Raw genomic sequence first — 19998 nt, forward strand, 5'->3', positions numbered from 1 at the left:
CGTAAGGCCTGCTTTTTACAAGGTAAGTGGTGAATTAATTAAAATTAAAACATTTTTTTCACAAGTTTATTATTTTTAAATACTTTAAAGCAAGGTAAGTTCATTTTTAGCCCCGTTAGAATATAAAATTATTTTTTTCAAAAATTTAAATTATTGTTTAAAATAGTTATTTCATGTAATTTATAGTTTATTTAAAAAGTGTGATTTAAAAAAAAAATTATTTGAAGGTGTAGTGCTATTTTGGGGCCGTAGTATTTATAAGTCTTGACAGCACTTCCTGTCAGACTTATGAATGGAGCATTCCCTGCTCCGATTGGCTGCCCGTGGCCCACGTGATCCCAGGGGCCGCATCGAACGAACTGCGCCCTTGGGATATGCAAGCACTGCGCGCCGGCAGCTGGACCAGGCCCCGGATCGGAATTCCACGGGAGCCCACAGCTCAACGGCCGGCACGCAAGGTAAGTGTAGATCGGGGGCTTGCACCCGCGGGAAGCCCCCGACCCGAATTTCTGGGCCATTATGATCGCTCCTCCCCAAGGGGCCTCGCACAACAAGATTGCTAATCAATCCTTTCTCATTACATAATTGGGGGTAATGTATTAGCATGGATTAAGGATTGGTTAATGGACAGAAAACAGAGAGTAGGAATAAACGGGACTTTTCAGGTTGGCAGGCTGTAACTAGTGGGGTGCCGCAAGGATCAGTGCTTGGGTCTCCGCTATTTACAATTTATATTAATGACTTAGATGAAGGGACTGAGTGTATAATGTATCCAAGGTTGCTGATGATACAAAGTTAGGTAGAAAAGTAAGCTGTGAGGGGGATGCAAAGAGGCTGCAGAGAGATATAGACTGTTTGACTGAGAAGGCAACAACATGGCAAATGGAATACAATGTGGGGAAGTGTGAAGTTATCCACTTTGGTCGGAAAAACAAAAAGCAGAACATTATTTGAATGGTGAGAGACTGGGAAATGTTTGCGCTCAGAGGGACCTGGGTGTCCTTGTACATGAATCACAAAGTTAACATGCAGGTGCAGCAAGCAATTAGGAAAGCAAATGATATGTTCGCTTTTGTTCCAAAGGGATTAGAGTATATAAGAGTAAAAAAGTCTTACTACAATTATACAGGGCATTGGTGAGGCCACACCTGGAGTACTGTGTACAGTTCTGGTCTCCTTACCTAAGGAAAGACATACTTGCCTTAGGGGGAGTGCAGCAAAGGCTCACGAGACTAGTTCCTGGGATGAGGGGATTGCCCGATGAGGAGAGATTGAGTAGACTAGGCCTATATTCCTTAGAGTTTAGAAGAATGAGAGGTGATCTAATTGAAACATATAAAATTCTTAAGGGGCTTGACAGGGTTAATGCTGGGAAAATGTTTCCCCTGACTGGGGAATCTAGAACACGGGGTCACAGACACAGAATAAGGGGTAGGCCATTTAGGACTGAGATGAGGAGAAATTTCTTCACTCAAAGGGTTGTAAGTCTTTGGAATTCTCTACCCCAGAGAGCTGTGGATGCTCAGTCGTTGAGTATATTCAAGACAGAGGTCGATACATTTTTGGGAACGAAGGGAATTGAGGGATATGGGGATAGTACGGGAAGGTGGAGTTGAGATAGAAGATCAACCATGATCTTGTTGAATGGCGGAGCAGGTTTGAAGGGCCAACTGGCCTACTGCATCTCTGATTTCTTATGTTCTTATGAATGGCGGAGCAAGCTCGAGGGGGGCTATGGCCTACTCCTACTCCTATTCTTATGTTCTGACATTGAAGAAGGTGCCATCCGAAGGGTACACACACAGGATTCACTACTTCAGAGCAACTGCATAAATTTGGGCGTGTATACTGTTGTTAGTAAATTGCCCATGTAGTATAAAATGGCAGCAAGGGACCCAGCATATAAATGTGCGTCTGAAACTATCTAAAATAATTTCACATCGAACACTTGTAGACAGAAGAGTTTGATCCCATAGCGTAGGGTTGATTTGTATCCACATTTGAGAGGTAGAAGACCAGGGTTTAACTTACTATACCACCCAGTTTCCTTGACTTTTTGAAAAGGACCTGGGAATGTTACAATTGCTGAAATTTTAAAAGTTCATTCAGGGGGTAGTATCAAGTCAGCACAGTAGGGAGTCTCAACCGATGGAAGCATATATTGGAAATTAAGGTGCACACTACCCACAATTTTCCTACCATCGTGGTTGGACAGTAATTGGCAGCACACATCCAGATTTTTGCATGCACTGCCAGCCAGTAGGTAAGGCTTCGCACTGGCACCACAGATTTGTAGAATTACATCTAACTCACAAAACGGCCTTCTGGAATTCTCTTCCAAAATCATTTTGTCTTGCTGTCCTTTCCTTAAGCATTGTAAAAAGCTACGTCCTTGACTATGTCTTCAAACTTTACTCCCCATCTCCCAATTTCTCTCACTTCCTGCTTGATGTCCCTCTCTCCACCTTGTAAAATGTTCTGAGATATTATTTTATGTGAGGAACTCTGTGGCCGTGATTTTGCCGGCACACAGAGTTTGGTGGCGGGTCAGGAGTGAAAATCTAAATGATTGGCGGCGGGTTGCGAACCTGCCATCATCCCGCCTCCGCGCAGCTCTGCACAGTGTCGGGTCTGCGAGTCCCGATCAGACCCGACACCAAGCGGCGGGAGAGGCACTTAAGGCAGTTAACAGCTTGTTAACTGCCTACATAATCCCATTTTTACCAGGCTCTTCCCATTTTACTACATTTTCAGCGTGTTGCACGTCGTGCGACAAACACGCCAGCTGATTGTGCCGGGTTCAGCAACTTGCTGAATTGTTGACAGCTGCACCTGCAGCATAAAAGTGGACTGTAACATGGCTGACTTTCAGATGCCAGAACTTTATGTTTTGAGGTTTTGGAACACATTTTGCAGGTCAATTGTGTTTGTAAGTGTTTAAGCTGAGATTCATATGCACTGTGACCTCCTTGGAAAACCCTGTCCCCACTTTGACTGAGCACTTATAACATCTATTCCTCAACTGGGATATATACCAGCAGAATGGGAACCATTTATACCCTCTCATCCTGGTCCTCAGAATCAGAGGAAGAGCAGCAGCGGCAGCAGCATAACCAGGCACAACAGCAGCAGCAACAACAGGAGCGCCAACCTTCTCTTCAGCCACCTGATGCTGCACAGGGCAGAGGGCGTCAGCGCAGGGCTGCACCGCGCCGCAGGTGATATCCCCAACACAGGGTTTACAGGCAGTGGATGAGCTTCCTGAACATGAGTGAGGAGCAATGTCAAAGGAGGCTGAGATTTTCGCGAAAGGTAGTCGCTGACATCTGCACAATGCTGCACCAACATCTAGAGCCCAGAGGAGCAGGTAGACATTCCTTACCAGTGGCTGTCCAAATCACTACCACATTCAACTTTTTTGCTTCAGGGTCCTTCCAGGGATCAGCAGCAGACATCAGCAGCATCTCCCAGTCAGCCGCACACACTTGCATCACGCAGGTTACCGATGCCCTCTTTGCAAAGTTGCACAATTACATCCACTTCTCCACAGATGAAGCAAGCGTAACCACACATGTGGTTGGCTTGGCAAATATGGCAGGCATCCCAAGGGTGCAGGGCATTGTAGACTGCACACATGTGGCCATTAGGGAACCCCATCACAACCCAGCTGTATCTGTCAACCGCAAGGGCTTCCACTCTCTTAACCCCCAGCTGGTGTGTAACCACAGGAAGAACATTATGCATGTTTGCGCCAAGTTCCCTGGCAGTTGCCATGACTCGTTCATCCTGCGGCAGTCTACTGTGCCTCAGCTGTTCAATCTGCCAAGCCAACTTTCTGGATGGCTACTTGGAGACAAGGGCTATCCCCCTGAAGACGTGGCTACTGACACCGATGAGGAGGCCATCAAACGAAGCTGAGGAGCGCTACAATGTGAGCCACATTTCCACCAGAAGCATCATAGAGCAAACCATCGGCTTGCTCAAAATGCGATTCAGATGCCTTGTCAGATCTGGTGGAGCCCTACAGTACTCACCAGCCAGGGTCTCCAGAATCATCGCGGGATGCTGTGCACTACACAACATCTCACAGCAGCGTGGCTTACCACTGCCTGAGGAACAAGTGGCTCAGCACATAGCCTCCGAGGAAGAGGAGGAGGAAGACCTTGCGGAGGCGGATGTGCCAGTTCCACCAGCACGCGAGCACATTGCTGGCCGTGAGGCAAAAGATGCACTAAATCATGCCAGATTCGCGTAAGTTTACGAAGCAAACACATGTGGCTGCCACATGGAAATGAATGTCTGGCCGACCTTCTTAACACACCATACAGCATCTGTACAATAAACTGTGGGTTCCTATCACTCTCACCACTATCATTACAGATGAAAGGCGCCCTGACCCCTCGCTGTGACACTTCCATTTCTGGGCACACATAGGCCAACTCTTTGAATCTTTGCCATCGCATTTCTTTAATTACAATTGAAATAACGATCAGAATCTTAACTTTGTATTAGATCAAAACACCCAAGTGACTACCCTTGTGACTATTTGTGTGTTAACTTTCTCTTACGCGTGCTTCTACGTGGTGCTTCCCCTGTGGCTTCAGCAGATGTTGAGGCACCTTGCTCACTTTCATACTGCTTTGACACCTTTGGTGGGCGTCATCTGGGTTTGGGAGCCTGGGAGGGCTCGGCAACAGTCTGCTCATCCTGCGGCTGTGCAGGGGCTGAGATGGCCATCTCAGTTGGGTAAGGAATCTGGGGCTCTGACCGAGGGCTCCGCAGTGGCATGGGAGTGTGAGCGCTTGGAGAGGAGCCCACACTTCCTTGTTGTCGACCACCCACATCCCTCTCGTGTGTTGCCCGCACTTCATTGCTAGCAAGTAGCTGGAGAACACGTTGCTACAAATCAGAGGGGCCTTGAGGACCCGTCTCTGTACTGACAGTCCTCATAATGGGACATCCATGTACCTCTGGTTCCTCTTCTCAATAGATGCCCATCTATCCTCCATAGCAGACCATCTGTTTAGAAGAGTCACCATGGTCATTTGCATCTGGCAATTTATGTCCTCCATGGAGGTTGCCATCCTTTCCATGGCAGCACCTACATTCGCCATTGAGTGCACCATAGCATTGCTAATGTTTGAGTAGGACTCCTCCATTCTCTGCACACTCGCAGTTACAGTGGTTGCAAACCCTATCAGAGACTCCTGCACTTGTTCCTGAAGCTCCAGCACTGCTCTCTTTCTGGATGGCCCCAGAGGCACGGGGTCCACATGCAGCTGAGCAGAGCTAGGAGCTCCCTGCGGCCTCCAACAAGGACTCTCCACTGCTGTCGCTGTCTTGTGAGCTGTGATACACCAGATGACAACACTAATCTATCTCGCGAATGACCCACCAAGGTGCGCGTCTCTGCGCTGGTGCTGGGTGCGCTAAATTCTGCTGACACTGCACGCTCAGAGGTTGCAGCTTCCTCTGAGGAGTCTTCCAGCTCTTCCTCCTGGACAGTGGGGAGGGGGGTCCTCGATGGTCCTGTGGGGGAGTAAAGGCATAAGTTAGACATGTGATATTAATGTAGCAGACAAATCCAATTGTGCAGATGATCAGAACTCAATCTGTATGAACATCAGATGACATATCAGTCACCCATGCAATCTAAATGAGAGGGTTGCAAATCTGTTCTGTCACCAGCTTGTTCTACTGCGCCCGTATCTCCGTCCCCCACTTACAGCTCCTCCGCACCTCCGACGATGTCGATAGCAGCCTCCTCAACGGTGCTCAAGTGCGCCATGGAATGTGTCCCTCCTCCTGTCCTGCCCCCTCCCTCTTATTGTGGGCTCTCTTTTCCTGCAATGAGGGACACAAGTGGAGTTAGAGTGAGGATGTTGGAGTGAGTGTAGAGAATCCATAGCATAGATGCTTCGAGGGAGACAAAGATGGAGTGAGGTGCCAATACCAAGAGCCCTCCCTGTGCGTTGTTAGTTGTTATTGTATAACAGTGATAGCGAGTGTGAGGGGTGCATAGTAGAATGGTGAAGTGATTCTGCACAAAGAGAGAGGGATGGTTAAGGGTGCAAGGGATGGAAGGGTAAATTGGGATGTGCAGAAGTAGGTTGAAAATGCAGAGTGCTGGTGATGAGGAGATGGGAAGCAGATTGAAGGTAAGTGTGATGTTATACTCACTTTTGCTGAGCGTAGCAGATCATTGAACCTTTTGCGGCACTGAACCCAGGTGCGTTAGCACCAAGACCTGGCGCTAACCTCAGCAATTTGCAGCCAGGCTGCCTTGGTTTCCTGAGGAGGCTTCCTCCATTCATTTGAGGGAAACAGAACCTCTTTACGCCCTCTCACTCCCTCCACAAGAGCATGGAGATAGTCCTCATTGAATCTTGGAGAGGCCTTTGTTCTTGAAGCAGTCATCTTGCTATCTGCCACACTGAGAAGCATCTGAATATGAATGAAAAACCACAAGGTTGCATGGGCCCCTTAAATGCTGCTGAATGGAAGACGTCAGCAGAGGCGAGCAGCAGACCCGAACCCACTGATTGGGCCGGGTAACGCACACGACGGGCTTAATAAGCCCAGTTATGGGAAAATAGTTAATTCAGAGCGGCTGAAACTGGCAGCGGGACCGGATCCCGCTGACCATCCAACCCACCGCTGATGGTAAAATCGCGGCCTATATAAATGTAAGTTGCTAGTGAAATGCTGAATTTTTTTTTAATGATGTCTAACGTATGCCAATCACTCTCAACCAAAGGTATATTTTAATCAAATTTATTTTACATAACATGCAAGGAATGCAATTATCCTTCTGGAGAAAGTAGCTAAAGTTGCTGTACATTTGGAGCTTAGTAGCCATCTGCTAAGTTAGAAAGAATCTCCTACCCGACATAATTTCACTTGATTTATTTCAGACACCATGGCCTAGAAATTCAGTATAGCCACTTTTGGGGCGGTAAAGTCGGGCGGCCGCTAAAGTTTGCGCCCGGCGCAAAGTCGCGCCCCCTTCGCCGATATTCAGTCGCATCGCCCCAAGAGGTTGCTGCTGCGCTAAAACAGGCGATGCACGACTATCTTTAGGTGCTAAGCCGGCGGTGCTGAGCGAGACCCCCGAGGCCGGGCGCAGCGCAGGTGCGGCGAGTTCTTGATTGACGGCAGACACTCTGGCGCCGGTCAGTTCTTAAAGGGGGAGGGTGGATTTGTTTGCCTGCCACGCCCTGCACACTGCAGCCCTCAACCTAGGCCTGACCACTTCAGCTTCACCTGCACAACGCCCAGGGCTATGGAGAAGGCCAGGGAGAGAGCGCAGCGCTTCAGCGACGGTGACCTGAGGCTGCTGGTTGGCGGAGTGGAGCGCAGGCGCCATGTTCTGTTTCCAGAAGGTGGCAAGAGGCCGCTGCCCAGCGCCTACCGGAAAGCCTGGAGGGAGGTCTCCAACAGGGTGTCTTCCAACAGCGTGGTTGCCAGGACTCCTGTGCAATGCCGGAAGAAGTTCAACGACCTCACTCGGGTTGTCAGGGTGAGTACCCTTTCCAGTGTCCTCCTCATCCTTGCATGTGCACCTCACTTTATGGGCAAAGGGACCTGAAAGCCCTAATGGCCAGCCCTCGTCCAGCAGCTATGGGACTGGCATGAAAATCACTTGCACATTCAGCACTTTACACACTGTCCAAGCTCTTCGACCATGGGAGGTATTGCAGACAAGATCAGGGCTACACACTGTCCAAGCTATTCGACCATGGGAGGCAGTGCAGACAAGATCAGGGCTACACACTGTCCAAGCTCTTCGACCATGGGAGGCACTGCAGACAAGATCAGGGCTACACACTGTCCAAGCTCTTCGACCATGGGAGGCATTGCAGACAAGATCAGGGCTACACACTGTCCAAGCTCTTTGACCATGGGAGGCATTGCAGACAAGATCAGGGCTACACACTGTCCAAGCTCTTCGACCATGGGAGGCATTGCAGACAAGATCAGGGCTACACACTGTCCAAGCTCTTCGACCATGGGAGGCAGTGCAGACAAGATCAGGGCTACACACTGTCCAAGCTCTTCGACCATGGGAGGCAGTGCAGACAAGATTAGGGCTACACACTGTACAAGCTATTCGACCATGGGAGGCAGTGCAGACAAGATCAGGGCTTCACACTGTACTTAGAGGCCGTCCTTTCTCTTGCAGGCCAAGGTGGCGCACAACCGGCGCAACCGAACTGAGACCGGGGGAGGCCGTCCTGACCTCAAAGAGCTCTCCGACCTCGACCAGCGTGTGGAGCGCATTATGGCAGGCCGGCTGATTGGCCCCGTCGCCAGTGGAGATGCCGACCCTGTTCTGGGCACCAATGGTAAGGGCATCACCTTTTGGACCTCTCTCGTTCCACTTGCGCATCAGATCAGCATCCTTTGCCACTGCCCGACCAATGCGGTGAATGGCACCACTCATGCCTCCCTCGCTGCCGCCCTGTCCTCACTCTAAAGCTACTCTTGTGCCTACCTGCTTTCAGATGGTGAATCGCCAGGTGAGGAGGCGGGCCCTCAAGCTGCCACTGTCAGCCCTTCGGAAGACGAGGAGGAGGAAGAGGAAGCCGGCCCATCAGTGCCACCCTCAGCCGCGCCAGCCCATGGCGATGTAGGGGACACGTCTTCCCTGGAGGGGAGCCGGGGGGAAGGGTCGGAGGAGAGTGAAGCTCCGGGGCCCAGCGGCCTGCAGCAACGCGGGAGGGGTGGGGAAGCTCGGCGGACTTCTCCCCAGAGGGTGAGTGCGGCCTCCAGTCCTGCGACGGTCAGCGCAGAGGAGGTGCGCCTCCTAGAGGAAATGGCCGTCCAGGCTGAGCGCAGGCACACTGAGCTCATGGCTGCAGTGGCAAGGATGCCTGACTCCATAGAGTCTCTGTCAAGGAGTGTGCAGCAATTCGGAGCAGCACAGGCCAGGAGTCTGGAACAATTCAGTGCAGCACAGGCCAGGAGTCTGCAGGACTTCGCGGCAGCACAGTCGGCTTCTAGCCAAGTGCTCAGTCGTGCCATCCATTCACTGGCTGGTGTCATGCGGACACAGACCAGGGCCACACGGGCACTAACTGCTGCCACCCTCGCTGGATCAGCCAGGCATCGCCAGGGCACTCGCCGCGCAGCAGCAGCCCAGCAGTCTGTTCTTCAGCTGTTTGCTGCGCATGCTGCAGTGCTGGCCCGTGCGAGTGCCAATGTCTCAGGCGACCAGCGAGCACCTGCGATCTGCCAGGTTGCCACCATTCCTGCAGCCGACACTGCCACTCCGCCATTGCAGCTGCCACGAGCTGCTGGACAGACTGCTGCCGCCCAGCCAGAGTTGGAGCAGTCAGCAGCCGGCCACTCCAAGGCCAGAGCTGGTGCAGGCCGACCCCCAAGGGCATCTGCCGTCTCGCCATCTGCCCCTCAGCAGCCTTCCCCCAGCCTTGCTGCAGCCACTGGGCTCCCATTGAGGAGGAGCAGCAGGGCGGGCAGGGGCCAGGCAAGGATGCGCAAGGCATCGCCCTCGCAGGGCAAAAAGTAGAGGTATGCACAAATGCCTGGTGCTTGTTGTAAGGCCGACACTGGTGCAGTTGTCTTTGTGTAAGGCCGAGACTGGTGTCTTTCTTTCTTTGTGTAAGGCCGAGACTGGTGTCTTTCTTTCTTTTTGTAAGGCCGAGACTGGTGTCTTTCTTTCTTTTTGTAAGGCCGAGACTGGTAGTTTTGTGTTTTTGGAGGGGGCTTCTCCACATGAGCATGTAATCGTTGTATCCCTCTTCAGCAGGGGTGCTGGGCGCACGGAGCGGGGTCATCAGCCAGTTACACAAAGGATAGCCTTTGTCCCCGATAAGCCATCCTCATGGGTGAGGCTGTGCCTGGAACATGTCTGCCACAGAAGTCTGTCGCAGGATGAAGGCATCGTGGCTGCTGCCTGGAAAGCGGGCATTGACAGCTAGGATGAGCTGCCTGTGGTCACACACCAGCTGGACGTTCAGCGAATGGTAGCCCTTCCGGTTGCGGTAATCCTCGGCATTCTCCAGAGGTGCCCGCAAAGCCACATACGTGCAGTCAATGGCGCCCTGCACCATGGGGAAGCCCGCGAATGCTGCAAAGCCCATTGCACGCTGTTGCTGCTTGGCAAGGGCCATGGAGAAGGAGATGAACTGACGTCTCCTTTTGAAAAGGGCATTGGTCACCTGGCGGATGCAGCAATGCACGGCGAACTGGGAGATGTTGGCAATGTCCCTAGTAGCGGATTGGAAGGAGCCGGTGGCATAGAAGTTGAGAGCCACCGTCACCTTCACTGCCACTGACAGAGACGTCCTGCTCCTCAGCTGTGGCTGCAGATCACCGCCAAGCAGGTGGCAGATCTCTGTGACCACCTCCCTTCTGAATCGCAGCCTCCGAACACACTGCTCGTCAGACATGTTGAGATAGGAGAACTGCTGGCGGTATACCTTGGGTGAGTAAGGCCTCCTTTGCCGACGCCTGTTGCCCCCTCTCCATCTAGCCAGGGCTGCCACTCTCTCACGGCGTCTGTGAGCCCTTTGAATGTAATTGAGAAAGCCAGCGTTGAAACCCATTACAGCCCCCATAATATGCTGGCAAACAATGAGATGTCAATAAAGGCAAAGACTAGTGAAAAGCTGTGGCCTGAAGCCAGAAGTACCTGTCCGAGTGTTGGCCCAAAGCAGAAAGCTATCTACCTTGGTTTCTCTCCAAAGATCCGTTTCTCAAGAAGGAGTGCTGCGAAATGGCAGCCTTTTATAGTGCAGGAGGAGTGCCCTTTACTTTGCGCCCCCCTCGCCCCGCATCGGCTGAGCACTGTTCCACTGTAACAGTCGCTAGGGGCGCCAGGCGCACAATGGGGCGTCGCCACTGAAGTTCCGGTTGGGGGCGCACAAAGGGCGTTGCACGAGGAAATGACGTCATGATCTGCGCGCGCAGCTGAGCGCGCACAAAGACTTTGCGCCGCCGCTAAATCTCTAGTGAAGTTGGGGCGAGGCACAGTTCGCGCTGCGCCCGGGCGCTAGCCGCCTAGCGCCCGACATCTACTCCTCCTAAGGCGCTAACGGCTGGCGCAACCAACTGAATTTCTAGGCCCATTAGTTTTACCTTGTCACTAATAGCACTCTCCCCTCTGAGTCAGAAGATTGTGGGTTCAAGTTGCACTCTAGTGACTTGAGCACAAAATCTCGGCCGACGCTCCAGTCTAGTACTGAGGGAGTGGTCGGGGAGTCCAGAACCAGGGGTCACAGTCTAAGGATAAGGGGTAGGACATTTAGGACTGAAATGAGGAGGAATTTCTTCACCCAGAGAGTGGTGAACCTGTGGAATTCTCTGCCACAGAGGGCGGTGGAGGCCAGTTCATTAAATATATTCAAGAAAGAGTTGGATATATTTCTTAAGGCTAAAGGGATCAAGGGATATGGGGAGAAGGCAGGGACAGGGTACTGAATTTGAATGATCAGCCATGATCTCATTGAATAGCGGAGCAGGCTCGAAGGGCCGAATGGCCTACTCCTGCTCCTATCTTCTATGTGTCTATGCTGCACTGTCAGAGGTCCCACCTTTAGGATGAGACATCTGCCCTCAGATAAAAGATCCCATGGCACTATTTCAAGTTGTCTCCAGTGTCCTGGCCAATATTTATCCCTGAACCAACATCATTAAAATAGATTATCTAGTCATTATCACAGTGCTGTTTGTGTGCAAATTGACTGCCGTGTTTCCTATATTACAACCATGATTACACTTCAAAAGTACTTCATTGGCTGTAGAGTGCTTTGGGATATCATGAGGTTGTGAAATGTGCCATATAATGCAAGTCTGTCTTTCTTAGATTTGCTTTCATGGGCATTAAACATTTGTGGACACCAGCAGCTCCAGGTCATGGTTGCTTTTTTTCCCCTCACTTCAATTTTTCTTCAGTAGTATATCAGTGCACTGTTTACTGCTTCTCTGGGCTTTATCTTTAAATCTGCTCTGAAGGAGAGCAACTCCTCAAATAAATAGAGTAGCTCTTTCCTCGGTTCAGACTGTCTATGAACATTGCTATTTACTTTTCCCGAATTCTAAATATCAACAACAATTACAAACTGGGACTCAGCTCACCAGAAAAGAGAATGAATCGCCATTTAACTATTCTGCAGTTGAAAATCTTTCTAAATGTTCTTACTCCAGGAAAACGTGCAGTCGGATGATTACTTTTGTAACCAGACTATGTAAAAAAAAAATGTTGCTCGCTCCCATAAAATTCCCATTAGATTCTTTCCCTACATAGTAATTCATACAATTTAAACTTAGTATTCAAACTGATGGTTCAAACAATTCTAGTACCCTTCCTTTTCCAAAACATGGATTTCTGAACACAATACAAGTTTATAAAAAATAAGAATTATAATTGCATTAAAACATTCCACAAAAAGATGTAATTCATCTGCTAATTCCAACACATTCTGTAAACTACATTTTATTTGTCCTAATTTATTGTCCTTTTTCTGGGCGATTCTAGCACAGTTGATAGTAGTGTGGTTTTATTTTAAGGGATCAAAAGGAATATATTTTGAAAGCTTCGAAGGATAACCTAAATGCAAAAGGATGGGGGGGGGGATTTTCCCAGCCCTGGGGAGGCGGGTATGGAGGCGGGACTGCTGGGAAAATGGGAGAAACTGGGAGCGGGTACCCATCCCGCTCCCAACCCGCCTCCGTGCCATCTTCCCGGGAGGTGGGTCCCCGACTCGCGCAGGGACCCATCTCCTCGAGGCGGGAAGAGGATTACAGCCAATTAACTGCCTGTTAACAAGTAGTTAACAGGCAGTTAAGAGGCTTATCCCCATTTTACCCCTGCAAGTGCGGGCTTCCCGACGGCTACAAACCTCGCCAGGGTCAGTGAGGCGAGCAGTGGGTCTGCGGGGGTGAGAGGGATCGAAAAATCCACTGTGGAGGTGAGTGATGGGTGCAAGTGTGGAGAGGTAAGTATGAGAGGTGAGTGGAAAGTGTTAGAAAAAGTTTACTTACCTTTGCTTCTTCATGCAGGCTTCAACCCTTGGGGATCCGGAGGTGCCTCATCTCAACGGCAGAGATGACAGAATCGCTGCTGCATTCTCAGATGCAGCAGCCATCTGATTTCTGCTGAGGAAAGAGGTTTTGGTGAGTCTTTGTGCAAGGGCTCACCTTAGAACAGAGATTGTCAGTGTTTGACAGCTTCTCAAAGCTGTCAAACGCTGACAATTCATCTGTCAAAACGTCATATGCTGACATCCTCTGTCACTGACTTTCCCTTAATTGGCTGGCTAAGCCTTCAGGGCGGGCTTAACAAGGTCAATCAAGGGAAAATAGCGTGGGGGCGGGACTGAAACCTGACAACCAGCAGTCCCGCCCCCATTGAGAAAATCCAGCCCTTAAAGTCTGTTATTTTTCTTCTCTGTGAAGACTGAGGAGCTTAAGTTTTGCACTTGTTGGTAATAGTGATACTAGAATGCCTATGAAATTATATTGAATACTTCATTTACTGGAATTTTATAAAAGCTTTGAAAAGCATTAGACTTTAGACAGATTTGTTTAGAAATAAACCACTAATACAAATAAGTGCATTCATTCACACTTTCTTGGTTCAACATTAATATTTTCTCTTTTTTACCTTTAGGATTGGTTGAAGGGACAGATTTATTCTCAACATTTTTCAGATGAGAAAGGGGCCCCACAGAAGCCTTGGCAACCTACTTTGCAGTGTTTTCAGCAGCCTTTGACGTTTAACCCTTTGCATGTTTTTAACCATATTGGCTCTAGTAACTTTAACCAGGTAAATGTACAATGAAAGTACAGTAGAACTAAAACATGCATCATTTTTATTAGTTTCTTATTAATTATTTTAACAATGTGGTTTCTTTTTTTATATACTTGTGATTTTCTTGCTCTTATCTTTTTTTTGCCTCCGGTCTGCCTGGATTCTGGTGCCAGATCTGCTCACAGACCACTTATGACAGCCCTTTCAGCTGTCTTCAAGGAGACATAAAGTACCACCTAAACAGGACATACCACCCAATTTTCTCTCCACTCTCTGTAAGGAGATGACGTAGCCTCCACTCAATATCTCTCCACACAGGAAATAAATGGAGTAGGAAATCTAATTTGCATCCTTCCTACTCCACAGTAATGACTATTGGTGCTCCGTGCTCAGCAGCATCATTCAACTTCCATTGTCTATTATTTGAAAGCTGAGAACTAAAGCCTATGTAAGGCAGCATCTGTGGAGAGAGAAACAGAGTTAGCGTTTCAGGTTGATGATCTTTCGTCAGAGTTAACTCTGTTTCTCTCCACAGATGCTGTCTTACCTGCTGAGTATTTCCAGCATTTTCGGTTTTTATTCAGGTTCCCAGTATTTTGTTTTTGTAAAGCCTATGTAAATTAGTATTAAACTATATTTCCTTTTCTTATACTTGATTATTTAGCTGCTTTTTCTGCTGATTTGTATTAAACTGTTTTATTTTTAAAATTCATTTTATTGTGTTTAGATTTTTCAAATTAAATTTTAAAAGTAACATTTACTGTATTTTTTATTTCCAGTCAAGCTCCTCCTTTCCTCCAATTATCCACAGCAGCTGATTGCCAACATACAATCTCCTTTAACCAGGAGGATGGTTGGTCTGAGCTCAGGACTTCTCCTTGACAGCCACTAAAGTCATTCTGTCATCAGCTGAGAGGAGATGCATTTGTAGAGAGGCACACCATCTATAGCAAGCAAATTCTGCCTTAGTGTGGCATTTAGTGACCTGGAACTAACTGAACTCATTCCCAACAGTGGCTTGGCAGCATTGATAACTAACAGTCCGGGAATTCAAATTAATAACTATGTACTGTTTTGTACCTGTGGTATTGAGCCAAATTTGTAACCGTTTGTAACTTAGTAATTTTTTTTCAATATATGAATACACTAATAAACTATCTGTGACAAGACAGAGCACACCCCTAGCATGTCACATTGAAGTGTGGCATAATCGCTGAAAATTAGGTTAGGACTAGGATACGCTGAGTCCCAGCAGAGGCTGTTCACTTCATCACTTCAGACAGAGTTGGGCACAGGTGGAACCTCCACTTGCCCCAAACAAGACCCGTGGCTTTGAAGAGTGTGGGGCCGAGGGTAAGGATTTCCCATATCAGGAAATTCCTCAGTGTTGGCTGTGACCTAGATATTGGATAAACCCAGCATACAAGTCAGTTAAGGGGTGGAAGTTACGTTCACTGGGGTTTCACGGCAAGAATCGTGACCCGAAAGGCTTCTGATATGGAGTAATTTAAAGTTTTGATCAGCTCTCCTATAAAATGGGGCTGATCATCATGGAAGCCTGCACCTTTGGGGGCACCTGCCAGCAACACCCCCCCCCCCCCCCCACCAAGCAGCCACTGGCACCACATTTCCTCTTCCCCTATCCTCCCTGACTCATGTAGCAGATGCCCAAGATGTGCCCATACTGGTGGGGTCAGAAATGGTCTCTAGCACCTGCTCCACTGCACCTACATCACCAGCAAAGCAGGGCCGAGGATTTTCAGGACTCTATTTTTTAACATTCTGTTTTTGTGAGTGCAGATTTCTGTTGGAAGTACAATAGGGTAAATTCATTAATCTTGCACTCCGATAGAGGAGCTATGTTCAAACGGTTACAACATTGTAGCACAAATTGTTCAATACACATTCCGTTTGAGTGTGGCTCCTCTCCGGGCTCACAGATCAGTTATTTTGCATGTAATCATTGCTGTTGAGCCAAACCTTTCCATAAGGTTTATATTTTGTTTTACTCTTTAAAAAAAAAATATGTCCACAAACTTCCTTGCATAAATTAGTGACCTTTTATTAAAAAAAACTCATGCAGAGACTGCCCATAAAAGTGGGTGGGAAAAATAGCATTGTGGCCTGAAAGAACAGCAACAACAAAAATTGATTTAGCTTTTTATAACTAATGACTGCATCCCCAAATGAATTTGTAAATTAATTGTCATCTTATTGGAATAATAACTTCTTCTGTGTGCATGATTGATATCTTCTGTCTCAGCCCTTGTTCAAGACCCCCTCCTTCTTATTTAGTCCATCACAGCTGGAGCTGTAATTTACTGATCATATTAACTCTGATTAATAACTAACAATACCTTATTTTCATTTATCAACAGTCAGCTATAACTGAGTGGAATTGGGATTGGTCAAAAGTGCTGCATAGTAATCTGGGACTGAGTCAATTGACCTTCAGGGCGCTGCTAGCAAACAGGTAATAGCTTCTTTTCAGAACTGACTGTCATGTTCAGTTTGTACATTATTTTATTATACATCCTCGTGGCATTTCTCCAAGAAATAAATGCTTGTGTGATTTGTGCAGCAAAACTATTTCATAAATCTGATCATAAAAAAATGATTCAGCAACATAATGTTTGCAAAAAATACATTTATGCTCTCTTTTCTGTATTTAGGGTATCAATTCATGTTTTAATTAAAGAACTCGGGAAATATATACGATTTCAAAATATTTTTATTGGATACTTTACTTGCCCAGCATTTCAGTTTTGCTCTCTTTATTTTACAATAATCTAAACACACTAATTAATCTAAGCATGCTTATATGTTTAGTGTTCTCTCTTTCCATTTTACTGGAAATGGGTGCTTCTTGTGCGTTAGTCTCTGATTTGCCCAGTTTGTAATTAGCTGACAATTTACCATCAATATTGCATTCTTTTCTTTTCATACAATGTACAGTACATACTGGATGGTATCTAATGGAAAATAATCATTTGGTCTGCGCCTGCAGTAAAATAGATTTTACCGTCTGTTCCTTTCTACCATACTCACTAACTTCTAAAAATTCATAAAGCTTGATTTTCCTTTTTCCTGGCATTAGTACTAATCCTGGTGGAAATTTGATAGTAATACAGCTGAGTTTCTTTTTTGAAAAACAACAGTGTTTTCCCCTTGATGAGGAATGTTGCACATTGTATTTTGTATAAGGCTGTCAAAAAGATAATGCAAATGATTCGGAATATTATTGTGTTATAAAAGTGAAAAAGAGGAAACCTACTTAAGATTCTGTAGAGAAAATCGCCATGGGAGCTATGATAGTGTTACGAACATTTTTGACTCATAAGATGGATATAACGTTAAATTCCTCAAGCAATAAAGTCAGCATTTTGGGACCAAAGATCACATTCATGCCCAATGGAGAAAACAAAGAAACCCTGGAGGCATAACAAAATAATCTCCTATGCGAAGAGGGGTGGGAAAGACTCGATGAATTCCTGTGAGTTTTCATGGCTTACACAGATGGGTCAAGGAGAAACTGAAACTAATAAATTTCACCAAAACGATCCTTACATCTCATAATGGCGAGTGCCACCTGAGAATGCTGCTCCACTTGCTGACCTTTGAAAACCGTTGCATAGAAAGAAGTGCTTTAAGCATAGAAAGAAAAGGCGAAGATTCTGCAAGTTCAGGTTGCTTTGAATTATTTGATTTACCACTTTAATAAACATCTGACATTTGATTGAAATTTTATGACCATATAAATGGGACCAGTAGCATAGTGGTTATGTTACTGGACTAGTAATTCAGAGGCCTGGACTATTGATCCAGAGACAACCACGGCAGCTTTGGAATTTAAATTAATTAAATAAATCTGGAATAAAAAACTAGTATCAGTAATGGTGACCATGAAACTACCGCATTGTCGTAGAAACCCATCTGGTTCATTAATGCCCTTTAATAAAGGCAGTCTGCTGTCCTTACCCAGTCTGGCCTATATGTGGCTCCAGGCCCAATGTGGTTGACTCTTGACTGCCCTGTGAAATGGCCTAGCAAGCCACTCAGTTGTAACAAACCGCGATGAAAAACAATAAGAATAAAACTAGATGAACCGGAACGGGACCAACATCCTTGCGGGGAGGTTTGCTAGTACTGTTGGGGGGTGGTTAAACTAACTTGGCAGGGGGATGGGATACGGAGTGGCGCTATAGTAGGGGATGATGCACAGCCAAATATAGAGGAAAAAACAAGTCAGCCTGGAAGGCAGAGCAAATATATAACAGCACAAGGGAGTATGGCAAGGCTGGATGGCATTTATTTTAATGCAAGGAGTCTTGCGAGTAAGGCAGATGAATTGATGGTGTTGATGAACACATGGGAGTATGATATTGTTGCTATCACAGAGACATGGTTCAGGGAGGGGCAAGACTGGCAGATCAATATTCCGGGGTATAGAATCTTCAGGCGAGACAGAGGGGGTTGTAAAAGAGGAGGGCATGTCGCAATATTAATCAAGGAGTCAATTACTGCTGTAAGGAGGGATGATATCTTAGGTTCCTCTAATGAGGCCATATGGGTAGAAATTAAAAACAAAAAGGGGGCAAGCACTTTGCTGGGAGTGTACTATAGGCCCCCAAACAGTCAGGGGGAGATAGAGGAACAGATATGTAGGCAAATCTCAGAGAAGTGTAGAAATAATAGGGTAATAATAATAGGGGATTTCAACTTCCCCAATATTAACTGGGACAGTCAGAGGGTGAAAGGCTTAGAGGGTGCAGAATTCTTAAAGTGCATCCAGGAGAGCTTTTTGAGCCAGCATGTAGAAAGTCCTACAAGAGAGGGGGCGGTACTGGACCTAATTCTAGGGAATGTAGCCGGGTAAGTGGTAAAAGTGTCAGTAGGAGAGCATTTTGGTGACAGTGACCATAATTCGGTGAGATTTAAGGTAGACATGGAAAAGGACAAAGAAGGACTGGAAATAAAGATTCTAAATTGGGGGAAGGCCGATTTTAATATGATAAGACAGGATCTGGCCAAAGTGGATTGGGATAAACTACTTGTAGGAAAATCCACATCAGAGCAGTGGGAGTCTTTCAAAAAGGAAATAGAGAGAATACAACGCCAGCATATTCCCGTAAAGGTCAAGGGTGGGACCAACAAGCCCAGGGAACCCTGGATGTCAAGGGATATACAAGAATGGATTAGGAAAAAAAGGGATGCTTTTGGCAGATACAAAGGACTAAAAACAGTGGAAGCCCTAGAGGAGTATAGAAAGTGCAGGGGGGTACTTAAAGAAATTATGAGAGCGAAGAGGGGGCATGAAAAAACACTGGCGGGCAAAATAAAGGAAAATCCCAAGGTGTTTTATAAGTATATTAAGGGCAAGAGGATAACCAGGGAAACAGTAGGGTCCATTAGGGACCAAAGTGGCAATCTGTGTGTAGAGCTGGAAGATGTGGGTGAGGTTTTAAATGAATATTTTGCATCTGTGTTTACTATGGAGAAGGACGATATAGGCATAGAAATCAGACAGGGGGATTGTGATATACTTGAACAAATTAGTATTGAGAGAGAGGAGGTACTAGCGGTTTTAACGGGCTTAAAAGTGGATAAATTCCCAGGCCCAGACGAGATGTATCCCAGGCTGCTGTGTGAGGCAAGGGAGGAGATTGTAGGGGCTCTGACACAAATTTTCAGAACCTCCCTGGCCACAAGGGAGGTGCCAGAGGACTGGAGGACAGCTAACGTAGTACCACTATTCAAGAAAGTTAGTAGGGATAAACCAGGGAATTACAGGCCAGTGAGCCTAACATCAGTTGTAGGGAAATTATTGGAAAAAATTCTGAGGGACAGAATTAATCTCCACTTGGAGAGGCAAGGATTAATCAAGGATAGTCAGCATGGCTTTGTCAGGGGGAGATCATGTCTAACCAATTTGATTGAATTTTTCAAGGGGGTGACTAGGTGTGTGGATGAGGGTAGTACAGTTGATATAGTCTACATGGACTTCAGTAAGGCTTTTGACAAAGTCCTGCATGGGAGACTGGGCAAGAAGGTAAGAGCCTATGGGATCCAGGGCAATTTGGCACATTGGATCCAAAATTGGCTTAGTGGCAGGAGACAGAGGGTGATGGCCGAAGGTTGTTTTTGTGACTGGAAGCCTGTGTCCTGTGGTGTACCGCAGGGATCGGTGCTGGGTCCTTTGCTGTTTGTAGTGTACATTAATGATT

The 19998-nt window shown here is 47.1% G+C and overlaps 1 protein-coding gene across 2 annotated transcripts in view; it reads left to right on the forward strand.

Annotated features, from left to right (window-relative positions):
* kiaa0825 (KIAA0825 ortholog) overlaps nt 1–19998 on the forward strand; it is a 755168-nt gene that overhangs the window by 403973 nt on the left and 331197 nt on the right. For both annotated transcript variants that reach the window (XM_085988737.1, XM_085988745.1), the window contains 2 exons: nt 13634–13789; nt 16153–16247. In XM_085988737.1, coding sequence (XP_085844863.1) covers nt 13634–13789; nt 16153–16247 — 251 coding nt within the window. The remainder of the gene's footprint in view (nt 1–13633; nt 13790–16152; nt 16248–19998) is intronic.

Source organism: Somniosus microcephalus, chromosome 1 (assembly GCF_052327205.1).
Source record: "Somniosus microcephalus isolate GS21.2 chromosome 1, FLI_Smic_1.0, whole genome shotgun sequence".
NCBI classification, from domain to species: Eukaryota; Metazoa; Chordata; class Chondrichthyes; order Squaliformes; family Somniosidae; genus Somniosus; species Somniosus microcephalus.